Source organism: Drosophila melanogaster, chromosome 2R (genome assembly GCF_000001215.4).
Source record: "Drosophila melanogaster chromosome 2R".
Lineage (NCBI taxonomy): Eukaryota > Metazoa > Arthropoda > Insecta > Diptera > Drosophilidae > Drosophila > Drosophila melanogaster.
Window position 1 is genome coordinate 24,719,985 of NT_033778.4, and position 21,837 is coordinate 24,741,821.

Genomic DNA, 21,837 nt, shown 5'->3' on the forward strand with positions numbered 1-21,837 from the left:
AGCACCAGTCTGCTCTGCAATTATGCAACAATTTTCGATGTGCAATTGGCAGGCAAAAAGCAGAGGCAGCGGAGCGTTTTCACTGGCGGAAATCAGGGAAATCGGAGCGGGCAAGGCGGAAATCGCTTGTCGTGCTTAAGAAACACAAGCACAAGATTGCCGGCGACAAAATCAGGTCTCCAGGATCTAAGGCGAGAGTGCTGTCAGGTCGTTCAGGACAATTACAGTTCGTGCATTATTCAGCGAGGACTCCCAGAGGGGCACTCCAATGAGACAAATGGGTCCTGCACGCAACTAAAGTGGCCGAAAAGGTGGGGGATTTTTATGGAGTGCCGCACCGAGAATCTGTGGCATTTATATTTGATTTGGCAAGCAATTAAATGTGCCTCTTCTGCGTCAAATTTCACATATTTCGCACCCACTCAGTCATCAAATATTTGCTAGTTCTAACACATCTGGCTAATAAATTATTCCCGTTGCCCACAATTGCTTTTTTTAACGAGACAGCCTCGTTTATTCAATCAACTGGTATCAACTGGTTTGTTTTTGACAAAAGGAGGATCTGCTGCAGCAAAACTAATTTATTAACATTTGCTTTCAAATAAAACTACATTTTAAATAGCAACTCTTGTTCGATCGAATAGTGCTATGAACGCGTGGGAATCAAATCTCTGTTTATCTACCAATTATTTTGGTTTACTTTGTTAAACTTTCGGATTGGGTCTTGTGTAAATGCGGGAATTATGTTTCAGTGCCATTAACTGGAGCGATCCATCAACTTGAAGAGCTCGCTGGCGGGGGCGTCATATCATTTTAGTCATATTTAAACAGCGCCTGTACTTATCGCTCATTATTTATGCATATATCAATCTATACGGCCACGAGACCCCATTAACGGGCAAACAAATGCCACGAAAATTCGTGGAAAACCGCGCCCAAAAGGAAAGCCGCTCACACTCACACACACACGGGCGCTAAGAGGAAAGGAAAGGACACTGGAGTGAGAGTAAGGATTAGAAGGAGGAGAGCTGTTTGGCCAGGCAAAAAGGCGACGCACCTGTCTGTCTGTCACATCACATATTTGTTTGCCTAACACTGACACGCACACTGCGACGCGAGTCGCAGGATCAGGCGCCTGTCGTTATGCCACACAATTTTATCAACATTAATTTGTCAAACATTTACCGGCATTTCACGTGTGTGGGTGGCATGCGTCCCTTCTAATGCGAACAATGAGTTGAATGAATTTAATGAAATGAGATGTAAACATGTGGACAGCTGCGAGCAAGCGGTGAAAAAGTGGAAAAACGGAGCACGGGGACAAGAGGCAGGAGGCATTGTGGAACTGTCCCTATATCCTGCTCCCTGCATCCTGCTCCCTACATCGTGCTCCCAGCTCCAGTGCACTCGCTTGTATTCGAACTCGTAATGAAATTCTTGAGTAGAAATTCATTTTGCAACTTTTGCTGAAACAATGCTCATTGAATAATTTACGCCCTGCGCCGGCACAAATGAAAACCCAAACGGAATGGTGAATGGGGAGCGGGGAAACGGATGCATCCAGCAGATGGGTGTGGAAAACTGCACCAGTGCTCCACTTAGTGAGCTCCCAGTCCCAGTCCCTTGGCAATCTACGTGCTCGGGGCCCAGGCGCTGGGCATAATTGCATTAGCCGGATGCGCTGGATGTGGCTCCCATTTCGCATTTCCACCCCGGGATAATGTAATTGTTTTGTGTATTTAGCAGCCTGGACATTGCATCCAAGCATCACGTTCTGCTCCTGATCCTACTCCTCCTCCTGCTGCTCCTACTGCTCCTGCTGCTCTTCCCGCTCCTCCCGCTCCTGACCTTCAACCTCCCCTAATGAGCCAATCAATGCACACGAATCGCCGAGCTGGGAAACTTCTGGCCCCATTTGACAAGCTCGAAATGCAAATTGCTGGCAATTAGCGTTTCAAGCGATTCCAGCACGAAGGTGCCTCCACCGCCACCGGCATCTTGGCCCTGCTAATCTGGAGCCAACTAATTAAACTTTGTCTGCGTCGGGCTTCTAATGTGCAGACATTTGGCCCAGACCTCAAGACGGATTACAAAGGGGTGCTCATGCATTATTCGGCTCAGTCAATTGCCAATTTTTAATTAGTTTCATTCCAGCGGCACTAGGAATCAAGCGAATAGTTCAATTTCAAGTGAAAGAAGCATATGGGAATAGACTCAGAAAGCAAATATCATGGAAATATTCAAAGCCCAATGGATAAGTGGGATTAGGCATTTTGGGGTCAGTAGAACCATTTGTAACCGCAGCTTTCAATTAATTAAAAGCATTTTGCAACTTATTGATTGTTCATCAATCACGTGCATTCTTATTTGTGAACAAAATAAATATTCAAAAGCAGAAATAAGCTCTTCGCAAAATATGTTCTCAACATATCCCCCACTTCAACATTGTTTTCCCCGGCTTTCAGTTTAATGAAACTGCATGAGGCGAAATAATTTGCATATGGCATTTCCTGTAATCAATTGCAATCTTTTCATTCGATTGAAAAGGCGAGACCAAGAGCAGAAATCATGGGAATTAAACTCCGGGCTGCAGGATGGCAAACTGCAATGGGAAATTACCACAATTGATGCATATAGACATCTGGGCATTGAGCTGGCGATATTCCGCAGAACTGGCATCGTTTGCCTGCAGGCGGAAAATTTATGACAGTTTTCGGTTGTTTGTGTCTGGCTGAGTTCCGATTTCCCGATGGCCTGAATGGGTAGGTGGATGGCGAGGCTTCTCGGCAGTGGAGTGATGTAACCAGATGGAGCAACCTGCAACAGCCACTGCAGCAGCAGCAACAACAACGGCAAGCGGCAACTGCTTACAAAATAATTGATTTTGTTCACATCCTTGACACAAATAAACATTCGCTCGGCTCTGCTAGAGTTGAACGCAGCATAAGTTTGCCATGCTGCATGGAAATTTTGAATTAAGTCCGTACAAAGCTTAAGGATTTTTAATTGAATTTGAGGGGTTTCAACGGCAATTCAATTCAATGCACAGTGTGCACAGTTGCAGGCGAAAGTTTAATGAATCCAATGAAGTTGCTACGCCCGAATGGAGTGTTTGTGTTGTGCCCTGTGTCCAGTGTCCTGTGGAAAAACATAACAAGCTCAAGAGCAACCAGCCGGGAATAGGTAGCCTGCGAGGAGAAGCGCAACTCGATTCCTCCATTGCTCCACTCCCACGTATTAAGTTTCGAAAGGCACTTGAGTGACAACATCCGACCACCCCGCCACCCCGTGTGAATCCTTGGTGCTCCTAAAATCCTAGCCCTGCACTCGACACAGCGAGAAGAGCCTGGCTGCAGGTTGCCTTTGGCTCGCGACCCATTGGCGCATCAACTCATCAACAGGCCGCCGAATCCTGCGAATTCCGCCATCATAAATTCTGAACTCGTCGCAAAAACTGCCACCAAAAGAGAATGACAGAAAGGCAAAGTGAAAAGGGCCAAAAGGAGAGATTAATCCACTATGACCCAGGCGACTGGAGAACCTCTGGCTAATTTGCAGCTCGGATGCAGGCGTTTCGTCCTTTTGGACACGGATTTATTGAAAGTTTAGACAGTTCTTTGTGCCGACATTCGATAAAGGGGTTTTATACGCTCTAAGCTGCCCCAAAACTCTACAAAGTAAAAAAGGTACTGACAGGGCAATTGATTTTTGGAACCTAACACTAATGTAACTAAGGTCCTGAAAGCAGCACATTCCGATAGCAGCTGAATTCAAAGTCTACAACACATTTCTCCAATTGAGGAGACGAAATATTACTTATAGAAGGACTATTTTCGATTTCGTCCTTCTCAAAGTGACCTAATTTCCAGAGATCCAATGAAATAGCAATTGCCTGAACGATGTTAACGTATAAATCGGACCTGATGTGAAAGACTTAATTATTTTTTTAAGCACACCATTTACGTCTTGAAAACGGATTGATCATTTTAATTGCTTAATTGCCGGCTGGCCAACTGACAGACAGTCGAAATGAAGCAACCAGACAATGATTGGAAAATCAATAGTGTGGCATGGCACCGGCTTAAGCAATCGCCATTTGAAGCTGGGTTGCAGCTAATTGTCTGTCAGTCGAGTTCCAACTTAGTTGTGCTCCTGGCGAAACCCCGGCGAAAAAGGCGAGAGCCTATTCGATTCAATTAAATTTGCATTAGAACTGGAATGCATTAATAAATATTAGGATCTCAATTACACTTGGCAGGGCCCATTGGGTGGGCAGCTGCAGCAGTAGGTGAGTGGTTGGCCGGGTTTTTTGGCACGCAACCAAAACCGAGCCAGCCGAAAAAAGAAATCAATTGGAAAGTGTTTGCCTGTGCCTGTGCCTGTGCCTGTGCCTCGTCCTTCCCCCCACCTCCCGCTCCAGGCTCAATTACCCGAGCATTCTCGTTGATTTGCAGCACGTTTCGCCAGTTGCCAGCACTACCGCTGATGACTGCGGCGTGGAAAGGACGATGATGACGATTCCGGCCATGATGAAGCTGTCGGGGCTCTTGAAGTGGTCGAAGATTTGGCGCACAATTGTCACAGCGAACACTCTGCTATATAGCGTCGAAAATCACTTTCCTTTGGCAGTTTGAGTGGCAAGCCAACAAACCGAAAGTAGCTGCCTCTATTGCGGCTCTAATAATGTGGAAAAGGCCTTGTGGCCGGGCAGATTCCCCTCTTGCGGAAACTTAAGCTGAAGTTTACCGAACTGGCACCGACCTTAAAGAAATAAATTCTAGTAATCTCCTACTTTTGCGTTCCGAAGCAGGCAACCTTGTCCCTGGAAATGCCATCGACTTGGTCAATAATTGACGGCTGCTTTCAATATGGCCAAGTCTCACTGTCCACAGGCCACTGCCAGTCGAATCGCTTGAGAGTCCATCGAAATGCACACAATTTGTATATGCATTCGAGTGGGTCTTTGTGCGTGTTCCTTGTGTTTGCACTTAAGCCGAGCTCTGTTGTCGATTGCCTGACAGCACCATGCACTCAGAAAAATATCGTAGCATTTCGAAACTTTGTGTAGTAATCGAGCAATGGTTTATAGAAACAATAATTGATTGGTATTGGGCATAAATATTTAGTCCTTGAAATCTTCTTTCGCTCTGAGGGTGATAACAAAGCCAAGGAAACTCGGCAGTTTTTCAGCTTTTCGAAGAAGCGAATTTTCTCAGAGTGAATAAAGAGTTTTCGAGAGACACAGGGACACAGAAATCCCAGATGATGACTGCACAGATCCGAGTCCCAAGGCAGTCAGTCCGATGGATTGAGAATTCCAAAGATGGGAAAGTGCAATAAGCCGTCAAACTCACCTGCAAGTCGGTTCCTGTGCCCGGCTGTGCCAGATCACAGGCTGATATCCAAGGATTAAGGCGTGTTAATGAAGTCGCAGTCCCGAGTATGGACTTCTTCAGATCCACGGGCGCTGGCAAGGATGTGGTGATGCTGCCGCCTCCTGCCGACTCGGTGCTGGCCACGGCGGGCACGGTGTTATCCTTGTGGCCAATCAACTGCGCCGTCTGGGCATCAAGGATGTGGCCGCTGGCCTCCCGTTTGTTATTGTTGTTATCGTAGCTGATGGCGAACTCCTTCGAGTGGCTGTTACTGTGGTCGCTGTGCTGCAGGACACCCTCATCAATCAGTCGGCTCTCGTCCTGCTGCTGCTGTTCGGTCTCTCTTTCCACTTCCACTTCCGCTTCTGTGTCTGTCTCTGTCTCCGTCTCCGTTTCCGTCTCGCTCTCTGGCTCTGTGTCTATTTCCGTTTCCGCTCCGGGTTGCTGTTGCTGCTGCTTGTGCTGCGGCAAGTGCTGCTGCTGCAGATTGTAGTCCTCCTCGTCGGCGTCTTCGTTGAGCTTGATCAGGCGATCGAAGGACTCCTCGGACAGCAGGTCGTCCTCGGCCACCAGGGCAAAGATGTCCTGGTCCTCGTCGTAGGCCTGCGACGAGGGGAACTGCACTGTCAGGCCGCGATCCTCGCCGTCCTCCTGGTTGTTGGCCTCGCTTGACTCTGTGCTGTGACCGGTTGTGGCTGCCAGACCTCCTGAATCCGCTCCCGATCCGCCTGTTCCGCCTGCCCTACCTGCTATATCCCTGCTGCTGCTGCTCTCGCGTCGTCGTCGCCGCTGCTGAAGCCTGTCCGCTATCCTCGAGGACGCCCAGGACTCGGAGTGGGCCCGGCCCTGGCTGTACTCCCGCGGCGGCAGTTGGGGGTGGAACTGGAGCGCGAAGTCGAGGTAGTGGGGCAGGAAGATGGGCAGCAGGTATGAGCCAGAGCTGCGAACGAATGACGATGACGACGACTCGCCAGTGGACGGTAACGTGGTTGCAACTCCTCCGCCTCCGACTCCGCCGCCACTTCTGCCCCTTTTACGGCCGCCTGCTGTATTTGCTGCTGCTGCTGCTGCTGCGGATGTTGATGCTGCGGATGTTGCTGCTGCTGCCGCTGCTGCTGCTGCAGATGTTGCTGCCGCTGTTGGTGTTGCTGTTGCTGAGCTGATGCTGCTGCTGCTGCCACGCCGAGCCCCCGAAATAAACGCAAGCGCCATCACGACCAGCCCGGGTCCTGGCCGCATATTGACCTCGGGTTCGGCGGTGCTAGCATGGTGCAGGCCCGCTTGAGACGCGCTTGCGACTCCAATTCAATGCGAATAATGATGGGCTCATGGCCCCATCATCATCAGTAGTGTGGGCTGCGGAGCGGTATTCTTGGGTGGCGATCGGCTCTCTCTCGATCCGTCTGATCCCTCTGATCCCGCCAGAGCCGCTCCAGCTTCAGTTGCTGCCCTGCGTCCACATCCAGCGGCATGAATCCGCAGCAGCCAGGTTCCCAGTTCCCTTCCAGCTGATCACTGGCTAGCATGCAAATCACCTTCGTTGAGGACCGCGATTTTGGGTTCGAACACACTCCGCTTAGCGTTTTAATTTTCCGTTACTTGCATAATAGTATTAATTTTATTAAACGTAGATTATTGTTGTCGGATTGGTTGTGGCTGCTGGTGTTGCACAATAACCTTGGAATTGGAAATGGAATTGGATTTGGACATTTTGAAATTCGTTTGCTTCGTTGAATTGGGTATTCTCTCTTTATTTAGTATGGGGCTTGGGTTGCTCACATTATTAATTAATTAAGAAATCTGCACAAAGACAAAGAATTGGTTGTTAGGCACTGTTAGGGGCATTTTTCCGATATAAATGTGTGTGTTTTCAGTCAAAAAAAATGGGGGGTAATGTTCGAAAATGTTTTGTGCGCTCACGCTCTCGGTTTCCCAATGCGCTCTATTTTCGCGCTCTCTCGAATTCATTACGGTAATACTAATGGATATGAATATGATTCGGAAACTTTTCTTGCGATTGAACTAATAACTTTTAGGTAATTTATGTTGTGATTTACTTCAATTTGCTTGCGTATTTTCACTAGCGCTTAGTTTTCCCGAAGCTTGCGAACGGTAAAACCGAGCGAACGCGAACCACACACAAAGAAGGAAAAAAGCCGAAAAAACGGTCGTGGAAATCCCGTATATCTAACACACACACACACACACAGGCACACTTGCACACGGGCATGCAAAGAAATTTATATAATTCGCTGCTCTGCTTCTTCTTTCAGTTTTCTCTCAGCCTCTGGTTGTTTTTGTTGGCTTCGCTGCAAACACGAAAACAGCGAACGCAGGGATCCATCCACAAGGAGCGCGAGTGGGTGTAAGCCGTGGCTCTCTCGCCACCCACACACACTTACGTGCGCTTGCTCTCTCGCCTCTTTGGTCCTGCGAGGCAAGCAAGGCAGCGAGGGAGCGAAGGTACCAAAGGAGCGAGTGAGCCTGTGTGCGTGAGTAGTTACTTGGAGCGGCCAGGCAAGCACTCCGCATACCACTTTTCTCGGATTTCAGCCAAGAAGAAGACGTTGGCTAGGAACTGTAGTATATACGAACATAATAACAATAATAATAACAATAATAATAATAATATTAATAATAATTATAATATGAATCATAATAATAAGTCAACTAATAAGTAAACTTAGGACCACCCTAATTCCTTAGGGTCACCCTAGTAGATCTTTAGATACACCCTAATACTAAATATGCGAATTCAGCATGTACGCCTTTAGGGGTCGCACTCGACTCCCATTGGTTATCGAGTATGAACTTCATACATACATATTGCAGAATTTGCTAGTGTCAGCACTTGGCTGTCACAAGAGATCTGCCTGTAGACCACACTAAGATCAGTTATAAATCAGGAATAGATCTGGAATGTACACTCGCTTAATAAAAACCAAATAAAGATAAAATGACCAACTGCGTTTTGAGACTTTATTAACTACATCAGAAGTATTGGAATTCTAATTAACTACATGGCGACCGTGACAAAGGATCGTTATAAGTTGTAGCAGAAGCTAAAGGAAACCGCTTGTGATAATTTTCAACTTCGATGCTCATCCACCAAGACGGCGGCAATTATGAAGAAAAAAGCGATCTGAGTGAGTAGAGTGTCAGTGTGATGGGAAAAAACAGGGGCGGAGTTCGACATAATATAAAAAAGAGAATAGCGCACATAAAGTGGCTATTATATACGAACACTCCACCACCCCAATGGTCGAAAGCTCAAAAACTACAAGCTGAGCTAGACCACTGTGTCGAATATCTCAAGAAAAAAATCCCCACCACACGCGCTCACTCAGAAAATCAAATAAAATCGTTAACAATTAACAAAACTCCAACTCCCAATCCGAAAAGCCTGCCTGTTTTCAAGAAAAGATGCCCGAACGACTGCGAGGGACCACTGTTCACACCGCATTGTGAACATACGTGCAGACATTGCAGCTCCACCACATAACCCCTAAATGAGGAAATCATCATCAACGTGGTGAGCAGCCCGCTCATTACGTCATCGAGGGAGTGTCAGCGTGCCAACCCCGGCGACGTCCAGCTGACGCAAGGAGGGTCAGAGTGAAGCAAATAGGAGCTGAAAAATAAAATATTTTTTTTTGTTGCCCTGCGTGGCACACCACCCTCGATGCACTGCGCTGCATATTAATATTACACAAAATATTGTAACATTGAGCGGAACTTTTTCTGCCCGATGAGAAGAATGGCCCGTAAAGCCATACACCAACTAGGTAGGAAAATGTAACTATATTGAACAAAAAAAAAAAATCAAAACAACATATTTTTAAAGTAAAATAAACCAAAACCCAAAAATAAAACAAAAAAAAAAAAAATAAAAATATACAAAAATGGGTTGGTTTGGATCTGACGATAGTCAGACAAAAGATAATACGGCCAATGTGGTCAATAACTTAAAAATAGTCGACCATACAGATGACATTCAGTCACTGTGGTTACTCCTTTTGATCATGACGATCGTAACAGTCGCTCAGTTTATATTAACGCTATATGTTAAGCATAACAAGATAATAAAGAGGCGTTATATAGGCAAAGCAGAGAATAGTTTGGATAAAATTTAAAAAAAAAAAAAAAAAAAAAACATCCAAAATGTATTTTGAATTAAGATGATCTAAAATTTTTATTTTTAATATCAGAAAACTAGAATGAAAAAAAAAAAAAGATTATTGAAGAAACCTATTTGAGAGAGGCCAAAATTTATAAAGTTCGATTGCATAGATAAATCCATAGTATTCTTTAAATGGACTGGCAAGAAATACAAAACGAGCTTAAAGAAATTAAAACAACTTTTGACAAGTCTTATAAATGCATGACACCAAATAGAGAAGTGCAACAAGACACTCTCAACAAGCATGCGCAGATATTGGTAAGATGCTTTAATGGAGCACGCCAATTAATTTACAGAGAAAGGAAAAGATTAACAAAAAATCATTTATCACAAGCAGTAAAATTTCTAAACAGGTTCCGTGAGAACTTGTTAAACGTCAAGTACAGACACAACTTAAATATTACAATCCCAACGATTTTAAGCACACCTATAGTGGCTGAGATCGGTGAGGATATCGAAAGTGTAGGAGAATCAGAAATAGAAATAAAAGAAGAGGATCTCCACGATCTTGCAATTCCAGCGGTAATAACATTACCCGAATTACTTGAAGAAGAACTTTCAGATTCAAATACAGGAATAAGAATACAGGAAACGGACAAAATGACAGACTCTGCCGCAACAGCAAGGGAATATGTGCGACAAATTTCGTCCACAATACCTGAGTTTGACGGCAAAAAGTTAAACTTGAATAGATTCCTCACGGCTCTCCGGCTAATAGATCTGACAAAAGGAGATCAGGAGATGCTAGCGGTTGAGGTAATCAAGACAAAGATACTTGGTCCATTATCACACAAAGTTGAAAATGAAAAGACCATTATCGGTATAATAAATCTATTAAAAGCATCAGTTAAAGGCGAATCGCCCGATGTCATCAAAGCAAAAATGCTTAGTACACAACAGCGCGGCAAAACTGCAGCGCAATATACCACGGAGATAGAAAACCTACGTGGGTTGCTCGAAGCAGCCTATATAGATGATGGTTTAGATTCCAACAATGCAGACAAATTCGCTACAAAGGAAGCCATATCTGCAATGACCAAGAACTGTGGGCACGATAAGCTCAAAACCATATTGGAAGCTGGAAATTTCAACACGATGAATAGCGTGATTGAAAAATACATACACTGCAGTACAGAAATGACCGGCAATTCAAATAGTGTATTATTCTATAATAATAGAGGACACTATCGAGGTAATAATTACCGAGGAAATTACCAAAACAGAGGTAATGGCCGAGGAAATTATAACTCCTACAATAACAACTATAGAGGCAGAGGTGGTTACCATGGTGGAAACAGAGGACGAGGTGGTAACCAAAATTATAATAGAGGTGGAGGTTACTCAAGAGGTAACCAAAACCATAACTATAAAACAAGTCATGCCCACAATGTCCGAAACATACAATCGGAAAACGAACATACCCCCTTGAGCGACAATCTACAATAAAATTATACAAAATTAATCTCAATTTAAGCATTTTTATACGATTGAAGAATATGAGTACCAATTCATGGGTAACTCTTTTAATAGATACAGGTGCAGAAATTTCCCTGCTTAAATGCAGAAACAATAATCTTAACGATTTAAATCCAAAAAATACAACAAATATATCAGGAATAGGGCAAGGGACAATTCAGTCTCTAGGTACACTACATTTAGAAATGTGTATTGCTAATGCAGCAATACCATATGAATTCCATATCGTACCTGACAATTTTCCTATACCAGGGGATGGTATAATTGGCTTGGATTTCATTAAGAAATACAATTGTATTTTGGAATTCCACGACCAAGAAGATTGGTTCACTTTGAGGCCCAAAAATTTCAGGAACATAAACATTCCTATTATACATTCACTAGATAATGAAATAATTTTGCCAGCTAGATCAGAAGTGATTCGAAAGATTCAACTAACATCTACTGACACACATGTCCTCATCCCCAACCAGGAATTACAACCTGGCATAATAATCGCAAGTGCACTCGTAAACACTCAGAACGTCTTGATTCGAATTATTAATACAACTGAAAAAGACGCTATAGTTAGTAGCGCAAATATAAAAAGCGAATCATTGGATGATTATGATGTATACAACGCAAATATAGAAAATAGTGCACAAAGAACTTCAGAAGTATTAAAACTTCTTAAATTTCCATCGTTATTCAAAAGCGATTTAACAAAATTATGCACCGAATATAGCGATATTTTTGGTCTTGAAACAGAAACCATATCAGCTAATAATTTTTACAAGCAAAAATTGAGATTAAATGACAAAACTCCAGTCTATATCAAAAACTATAGAATGCCAGAAAGTCAAAAACCAGAAATTCAAAGGCAAGTTGACAAATTAATAAAAGATGGCATTGTCGAACCATCTATTTCAGAATATAATAGCCCTCTTCTCTTGGTACCCAAGAAATCACTGCCTAACTCGGAGGAAAAGAGATGGCGATTAGTAGTCGATTATCGCCAAATAAACAAGAAACTGCTAGCAGATAAATTCCCACTTCCAAGAATAGAAGATATTCTTGATCAATTAGGCCGAGCAAAATATTTCTCGTGCCTAGACCTGATGTCAGGATTCCATCAAATAGAATTAGACGAAAGGTCAAGAAATATAACATCATTCTCAACTTCAACGGGAGCATACCGCTACACGCGATTACCATTTGGTTTAAAAATAGCCCCAAATTCTTTCCAAAGAATGATGACCCTTGCATTTTCAGGTTTAACGCCTTCGCAAGCATTTCTGTATATGGATGATTTAGTAGTCATAGGCTGTTCTGAAAAGCACATGCTTAAAAATCTAACCGACGTTTTCAAATTATGTAGGCAACATAATTTAAAATTACATCCAGAAAAATGCACTTTCTTTATGAAAGAGGTTACTTATTTAGGTCACAAGTGTACTGACAAAGGTATATTGCCAGATGACTCTAAATATGAGGTAATAAAGAACTACCCCAAACCAGTAAACGCAGACGAAGCTAGACGCTTCGTGGCATTTTGCAATTATTACAGAAGATTTATTAAGAACTTTTCTGAGAAATCACGCCACTTAACGAGGCTTTGTAAAAAGAATGTTCCATTTGAATGGACAAGCGAATGCAATGATGCATTCGAATATCTCAAAAGGGAATTAATGAAACCAACACTCCTTCAGTACCCAGATTTCAGCAAACAATTTTGCATAACCACAGATGCTAGTAAACAAGCATGTGGAGCGGTACTATCTCAAGACCATAACGGTCAACAGCTACCAGTGGCATACGCTTCAAGAAGCTTTACAAAAGGCGAAAGTAATAAGTCCACTACAGAGCAGGAGCTAGCAGCTATTCACTGGGCAATAAATCACTTCAGACCATACGTATATGGTAGACATTTCTTAGTACAAAGTGACCATAGGCCACTATCATATCTTTTTTCAATGAGAAACCCCAGTTCAAAATTAACCAGAATGAGACTAGACTTGGAGGAGTTTGAATTCACAGTAGAATATCTCAAGGGGAAAGATAATCATGTCGCAGACGCATTGTCCCGAATAACAATCGGAGAACTTAAAGCAATAAATAGACAGATACTAAAGGTAACAACAAGATCAACAACAAGACAGAAAAATACCTGCGCAGGTGAAAAATTGCATGAACCAAATGAGAAAGAAAATATAAAAATGCCCAATATCTATCAGGTAATCAATAACATTGATGCCAAAAAATATGTTATACTCAAAATAGACAAGCATAAGTGTTTGTTGAAAAGAGGAAAACAAATTATAACACGTTTTGATATGACTAATTTTTATTCTAATGAAATAATCGATTTAGATCAATTCTTTCAAAGGCTTAATGAAGAAGCAAGAATAAATAGCATCATTCAAACACAATTGTCACCAAGTGAACAAATCTTCGAATTTGTCACTATAAAGAATTTTAAAGAAAAGGGCAATAAAATACTAAAAAATTTAAAAATAGCGCTATTAAACAAGGTGACTAAGATAGATAAAAATGATAAGGTTCAAATAAAAGCAATACTGTCTAAATATCATGATGATCCATCAGAAGGAGGCCATTCAGGAATTTCTAGAACCCTGAGGAAAATAAAAAACTATTATTATTGGCCACAAATGACAAAGGCAATAAGTAAATACGTTAAAACATGTTTAAAATGTCAACAAGCCAAGACTACAAAACATACTAAAACACCGTTGACAATAACAGAAACGCCAGCAACAGCATTTGATAAAGTTTTGATAGATACCATTGGTCCACTGCCAAGATCAGAAAACGGAAATGAGTATGCTGTTACTATCATTTGCGATTTAACAAAATATTTGGTAACGGTACCAATTCCAAATAAAAGTGCAAAATCAGTTGCTAAGGCTATATTCGAAAATTTTATTCTAAAGTACGGTCCAATGAAAACAATCATAACGGACATGGGAACGGAATATAAAAACCAAATTATAGACGACCTATGCAAATATATGAAGATAAAAAACATTACTTCAACAGCACACCATCACCAGACATTAGGAACAATAGAACGAAGTCACAGAACTTTCAACGAGTATGTTCGCTCATATATATCTGTTGACAAAACCGATTGGGATATATGGATACAATATTTTACTTATTGTTTCAACACAACACCATCGGTAGTTCATGAATATTGTCCATATGAATTAGTATTTGGAAGATTACCAAGACAGTTCATAGATTTTAACAGGATAGACAGAATAGATCCTATTTACAACATGGATGACTATTCAAAAGAAGTTAAGCTACGATTAGAAATAGCATATAGAAGAGCTAAAAATATGTTAGACAAGGCAAAAGCCGATAGAAAGATAAAATATGATAGAAATATTAGTAACTTTGAATTAAAGATAGGAGATAAGATATTACTTAAAAACGAAACGGGTCATAAACTTGACAATAATTATTTAGGACCATATTTAGTTTCAGAAATAGGAGATAATGACAACATTACAATTATAGGAAATAAAAATAAAAAACAGATAGTCCATAAAGATAGGTTAAAAATTTTTAATTCATAATACATTTTGTTTGGTTGGCCAACCACAAATAAAAAACCACAAATAAAAAACCACAAATAAAAAACCACAAATAAAAAACCACAAATAAAAAACCACAAATAAAAAACCACAAATAAAAAACCACAAATAAAAAACCACAAATAAAAAACCACAAATAAAATAAAAACCAATAAAAACATTATAATACAAAACTTTTACTTTGCAAAATATAATGAAAATATATATATTTTTTTTTAATATCTCTTTAATCATTCATTTCAAATATTAATGTACATTTAAAAAAAAAAAAAAAATTATTATATACTTGAAAATAACTTCATGTTATTACGTTATTTTTCAAAAGGAGGGAGATGTAGTATATACGAACATAATAACAATAATAATAACAATAATAATAATAATATTAATAATAATTATAATATGAATCATAATAATAAGTCAACTAATAAGTAAACTTAGGACCACCCTAATTCCTTAGGGTCACCCTAGTAGATCTTTAGATACACCCTAATACTAAATATGCGAATTCAGCATGTACGCCTTTAGGGGTCGCACTCGACTCCCATTGGTTATCGAGTATGAACTTCATACATACATATTGCAGAATTTGCTAGTGTCAGCACTTGGCTGTCACAAGAGATCTGCCTGTAGACCACACTAAGATCAGTTATAAATCAGGAATAGATCTGGAATGTACACTCGCTTAATAAAAACCAAATAAAGATAAAATGACCAACTGCGTTTTGAGACTTTATTAACTACATCAGAAGTATTGGAATTCTAATTAACTACAGAACAAGAACAAGAAGATGGCGAGGAAGCAGAGGGAGGGGAAGCGGGACAGGGCCAGAAGGACCAAAAGAAGTCGCCCTCTCGCTGTATTGGTGGTAAGCCTATGCGTGTGTGCCTCTCTAGCTTTTTCTCTGCGTTGGTATTGGTGTTAGAACCAAGAGTCCAAGAAGTGGAAGTCAGGCATATTTTGAAAAACGAACAAAAAGTACCAAATCACATTCATGTCCTTTCAATAACCCTCGAGAACGTGGTACCACAAAGGACTCTGAATTAAAAATCAGCATTTTGCGCGTTTCATTCAAATCCTCAACTGTCCTCTTTGCTTTCTTTGAGGAGGCCTTCTTTCTTCGCTCTTTGTGTGTTAACTTTCACTTTTGTTTTATTTGCTGCGTTGACACTGCGCACACACACACAGACGCACAGGCACACACACTCGCACGCACGCATACTCGTGGCTGGCTGTATATGTATAAGGATTTTCTCTTTTTTTCGATGGTGCGTCTGCTGGCTGTGGATCCTTTCATTTCAGTACAACAGCCGCTTATATAAGCCCGGAACGTAGCACGAAAAACTTTGGAACACTCCTCAGCGGGTTTTGGGTTTTCGGGTTTTTCGGGGTTTTCGTTTTTGCGTTTTTCCTATCCGCTGCCAATCGAAAGCGAAAAACTCCCCGAAATACAGGGACATTCGTTTTTGCATTATATAACATTTCTCTGGGGGCAACCGTACGTTTTCTTTGGCGAATTAACGAGTTCGAAAGCACTTGGGAAACACTTTCTCGAGTGGCAAATACTCGAGGTTACCTATGCGCTTTACCTATGTAAATAGGTAAATATGTACTATATACGCGGTGGGGGGGAGGGGGGGTTACTCTATTTATTCCTCTTCTTATTTCCCGTAGAGCGCAGCATCAACGGCCGTGTTATTTCGCATGTGTGGGCGGGGACCCACGGCCCAAGGCGGGGGGCGTGGTAGGTAGCAAAGCTCGAGAGTTATGCTTGGCAGATTTTCCTGCTCGATTCCTTGCTTTTTTTTTTTGGATAAGATTACGATTTGAGCCGCAAATTTGGGTTAGATTCGTTTGATTTCGTTAGTTTTGCCAAGGACCCGAATACCGATTGATTCACTGAAGAGCTGAGGCTGCCTGCCGTTGGCCAATGGCTGCTGTTTTTACTGGCTAGGACTTTGTGTGTTTTTTGTGGACGCGACGTCGCAGGACAAATACCGTACAATCCTGCTTCCTGCTGATGGCCCCAAACGGCACTGACTGTGCCACATTGCAGATGGCGCTCGACTGGAATGTGCGAGCGGTCCACAAGGACCCGAGTCGCAGCCGAAGTCACCCGAATCCACGGCCGAACTCGCGCCCGAGGGCTCAGCAGCTGACAAAGGAGAGCGGCGCGCTCTCCCGTGCGCCGTCGCTCTCCGGCGATTTCCAGGACCCATCCTGTTGTCCTGCTAACAGGGCCGCTGTTAATTAACAGCCGTTTCGAAAACCCATTTTTGGGGCAGTTCGAGTTGAAGTAAGAAGAATTACTTGCTGCAGGGCACTTAATCACATCAGCGGAGCAGGAGAAGGATTCAGAGAGAGTCACTGCGAAGCCCTCACTTGACTCAACTCATCTATTTCGTCCTGCCCCTCGTCCTGTCGCCCGTCCTGGTCCCCTCTAAGTGCCTTCACTTTTACTTTTCGGTCTCTGGCTTTTGTGTGCGCATTTCGTTATGGCGTTTTGTCTTTGTCTCACTTGGCCTAAATGTGTAATACCCTATAATGTCGTTTAATCCCACTCGACGTGTTTTAGTTTCGCCCGCCAGCTTAGCCAAAGTCAGGCGGAGTCGGATCGCACTCGGATTGGAGTAGGATTCGAAAACGGGCTGTTGTCGCACTCGATGGAGTTGCCTTTAGCCTGGGGGCAATGCAGTTCCACTTTCCCGCTTCCGGCATCCTGCAGCTCCTTCATTGCCAATTAGCGGCGCAGTAATTGTATATTGCTGCAAATACGCAAATCAATTGAATATTGTCTCAGCATGCACATGTCTACTATCTACTTGTGTATTTATACCGTATACAACTTAAATGGAAATTTTGGGGAATTAAAATTTAAATGAAACCCAATTGGCTTGGTAACTGTTGATAAATAAATTAGATAGGAAAACGGGTAAACAATATTAATCGAATAAAAAGCCTTTAGAAGTTTAATCATCTATTAATCGGTTTAATAATGCATAGAGATTTTTTCGAAAATCATTTCTCGCCATTCCACCAAGCTGACGACCAATTTGATGCACATTTCTGCCCAGCTCTCGCCGGCAGTCCAATTGCGATGACTATCCGAGGAGCCAAGCAGCCAAGCATCCACGTATCCAAGGCCACGCCGACCTTCAAACAGACACTCGACAGCAGCAGAATCCGTGGAAGCTGAGGAAGTAGGTCTAGGAACAGGCAGTCACTCAATAGTTGGCGGTTAGTCGGGCCAAAGGATGGGGGTGGGGTGGACAGACAGCACTTGAATTATTAAGTTTTCTTTTTGGTAATTAACTTAAGTAACTGCCACGACAAATCAAAGGGGAGGCCTAGTCCTTGGAAGCCCTGGCCAGGCCATATTAGCCACACCCGGATTCGAGGGAAAGTGACCAAGTGAAGTGGGAAGCAAAACAAACAGAAATCGAAAAAATACAAAGATTACTATATGAGAGCAGGGCGGCGGCAGGCGGAAACCGGGGAGTCATTTGGCTTGGAAAGCAGTTTGCTTCAATTTATGCGCATTCCAATCAATAACTGTGACACATGCAAGGACAACAGGACGAGCGGAGAAGGACCCGAGACCAGACCCAAACACGCCACCCGAGTAGCGGCCAGGGAACCAAGCAGCCACACAGCCAAGGAGCAAAGGAAGCAGGGAGCCACGAGGAGAGTGAAAGTGCCAGGACATCGAGCACTCCGAAGATGGCTCACTGCCGCTTGTGTGTTTGTGGCGTGGATATGAATGTGTCAAACTTATGCGGGCGCACACCCACACCCACACCCACACACGGACACGAGCACCCACACACTGCCAGCTCGACACACTCGCATGTCGGTGTGCGCGCAGAAATTGATAAGAAACGGAATCACCCTCAAGAAAATTTGCGGGGAGCGACCGAAAGTGTGTGTGTGCGTATGTGTGCGTTTGTGTTTGAGAGGATGCGAGAGGCACTGAGAAAATGGAAAACAAATCCAAAATGCCAGCACAAATAACAAAATAATACCAACAACTGGATAAAATACCAGCGATAGAAAGAGTCCTGGATACTCTTTCAGAGACGGGTAGCTGCTATCCCGCACACTTTTGGATCATAAACGAATATTGAATTTAGATATCGTTCTTAAAAGCAAATAATATTGATAATCAAGTAAAGATTTATTACTAAGGCCTTTCTCATTGAGCGAGAATGATTCAAAACGGGTTACATTTTCGGATGATTAATTAAAGAGATTATTTGCTGCTCGCATAGCTTGCTCCCTGGCTGATTGATACCCAAACCCTCCGCCTGGCGGGATGCCGTCGAGTGCATTAGCAGGACAGGTTGAAGGAGTGGTGGCTGCTGGGTGGTTGGGTGAGTGCTGCTGCTCTCGAGTCAGAATCAGACTTGTTATCGTCGCCGCATCTGACAGTTGGGCAAGTTGAGCATCCAATCGCATCGCGTCGCACGTCGGGGCAGCATCCTCTTCAATTTCGGTGCCAGCTTCGGTTTCTTAGTTTCAGTTTCAGCCTCCGTCGCGCAGTTTGCCAATTTCGCAGCTTCCCAGTTTCGCAGTTTCGCAATCTTGCCATTTCGCCATTTCGCCATTTCGCACTTTCCCAGTTTGGCAGTATGGCAGTTTGGCAGTTTAGTCCTTCGGTTGCGAGCGTGCCAAGGTAGCTGCGACGCTCAGCCGTTCAGATACAAGCGTTACAAGGACGTCGCCTGACCAAAACGAAAGCAAACGAATCGAAACGAAACGAGAGGAGCGGAGCGGAGAGGAGTGGAGTGGAAAGCCAGGGCAGAGAGGGGGCGGCAAGGATTTTGCGCAGTCCTTCCTCGCACAAGGCGCTCTGCTCATTTTATTTATTTTATTTCCCTTTTGCACACGCACCACGAAGAGCAAACGAAAAAGAAAGCTTACACACACACACACACGCTGGAGCGGGGAGGAAGGCAGAGGCAAGTTTTGTGAATGAAATTTCGCGCAGGCACAAAGCGGTCAAACAATGTGAAAAAGGGAGGCGGCGGCAGGACACCCCTCGTCCTCTCAGCCCTGGCCCCAGATCCAATCCCTCGGGCAAGTCACGCGGCGAGCGGATGCACAGAGAGCCCTCCACCACCCACCACCCACCACGCCCCGAAAAACAAAGGCAAACACAAACAATGCCGCCAAAAAACACAGTCAAGCTTCGCTAAATCGCCCTTCCGAAGGGATCAAACCGTGAGAATCAACAAAACGTAGTCACAATATAAATCAAGTTCTAAAATCTCTCGTGAAGATGCCAAAAAGAATGCAGCAAAAAACAAAGATTTGTGCTTTTCAACAGTTTCAATTATGAGTATTCAGTTAATGTAGCAGTTCTTCTTAAGGAAGTTCCACCGTACGTCAAGTCCAAAAGGGAGCTTTGAGCCGTCGACAGCCGCTTTTTTTGGGCTGCTTCCTTATTTCGCCTTTTCCTCGCCGTTTTTCCTCTTCTTTTTCTGCAAAGGAAGTGCTGGAAGGCAAAAGGGAAACTAAACTAATGCTTGGCGCTTATCGATGATGACGATGGCTATGACTCAGACTCAGATTGGAAATCGGAGTCAGACTCGCCAGGACTCTTGTGACCCACAAATGGATCCTGCCATCTGATAATTATGCGCGCTACGAACTGCAAACTGCCAGCCATTCGAGATTGCAGATGGCGATGGAGATACGCTTAAATGCGCGCTATAAAAACCAAGGCGGATTTGGAAGACGGTTAGCGGAAATGGGTTACTGTCTCTTCGAGCGGGGCAGTTGTTTACTGCGAAGTTTGTACTGGATATGGCTCCAATGCCTTAGCTTCAACCAATCAACCTATCAACCTATGAATGAAGCTATCATAAAGGAATCATATGTACTGCCAGTGTTGAATACAATTCAACCCAATAATGGCATTTCAACCTTCATACAATGTGGAATCCGTTCCCGAGTATTCCTTATAAAACATATAAAACGCTGAGTTACTTTGCAGCGCATAAACGTGATGAAGTTAACATGGACGGGTAGCGCATCCGCTGGCCAACCGCTTCGGACACCGCTCACCCCTCATCCACAACCTCGCAATTGGCACACATATGCAGGACGTAAAATGTAAATTCCTGTGGGTGGGCCGCTGTTCGCTGTTGTTGGGTGATAAAGCCATAGATAGAGCGTGGGTGCATGAGTGTGGATAATGGCTCGTCGCAAAGTCGCAACGCACACACCAAGCAGGCAACCAACCAACCAGCCAAGCAAGCAAGCCACCGAATGTCTGCACAAGCTCTTATTGCCACACACACACACATGCGCGCCCCACATAATAAGGTGCGATTTGTCTCGCGCATAAAACGAAATTTCCTGCACACACACACACTGGCGTCGCAGGAACGGGGTGGTTGGTTGGGTAGATAGGTGGATCACGGGCTGGCCGGGAGGTTTTCCTTCGTAGCTGGCCAACAATAGTCGACTTCTTCGGCGGGCTGAAGGGGCAGCTTCGATTGCTTTGTTGCTCGAACATGACAGCAAAGGCATAGGCAAAGGCAAAAGCAAAGCATTGGGTGTCTCTCTGCGCTTCAGGGGGTGTGGAGGGTGGGGAGAGCGGGAGGTTGGGGCTGTTTGGGGATGCGAGCGGAAGAAGGCACATCTTTATAGGTTAAGGCTTCTGTCAAAGCAGGAAAATGGGCCACAAAAGGCGTAAGACGAGGCAAACTCGTTTGCCATAATTATTGCTTTTGTTGGTAGCTATCGTCCTTCCTCACGCACCAGCAACACCCCAACCCCCAACCCTCAACCCGCACCACCACCCCCCTGCGGCATTATTATTTTAACCGGAAATGGGCGCATGTGTGTGCGTGTGCCGATGTGTACAATTTGTGAACTGCATGAACTTTTGTGCCTCGGCCAAGAGGAAGCTCTTCCTGCGTGCCGGCACTTAGCAAATTTTGCACGACAATGTTTGCCTCCCTCGCCCTCTCTCCTCGTCCTGTGCAGCCCTTAATTTTATGACAAATATTATGTTAAAGACCGACTATGCGCTACCCCATAAAAGTCAATCATTTTTCATTCTAGCTCCCACGAAATACCCTTGCCCTCATCTTCGGATGTCCGCTGGGGACATTTAATTTTGGGGTTTTTTGTTGGCTGTGATTTTTCTTGATATGCGATATCGCTCTTCCTTTCTCTCTCACTTTATATATATCGCTC

General features: G+C 43.6%; 1 protein-coding gene and 1 long non-coding RNA gene across 3 annotated transcripts in view, besides 1 other annotated feature; both read right to left on the reverse strand.

Moving 5' to 3' along the window:
- Mid1 overlaps positions 1–16,673 on the reverse strand; it is a 41,280-nt gene extending 24,607 nt beyond the window's left edge. For both annotated transcript variants that reach the window (NM_001274241.1, NM_001038883.2), the window contains exons 1-2: positions 16,630–16,673; positions 5,355–7,175 (exon numbers count right to left, since the gene is read on the reverse strand). In NM_001274241.1, coding sequence (NP_001261170.1) covers positions 5,355–6,614 — 1,260 coding nt within the window. In that variant the 5' untranslated portion in view covers positions 6,615–7,175; positions 16,630–16,673. The remainder of the gene's footprint in view (positions 1–5,354; positions 7,176–16,629) is intronic.
- Positions 7,955–15,405: a mobile genetic element.
- A 2,119-nt stretch (positions 16,674–18,792) lies between the features above and the next one.
- On the reverse strand, positions 18,793–19,393 carry lncRNA:CR44828 (long non-coding RNA:CR44828). The gene has a single exon (NR_124730.1). It is a non-coding gene; the product is annotated as a long non-coding RNA:CR44828 (long non-coding RNA).
- Positions 19,394–21,837: the final 2,444 nt, after the last annotated feature.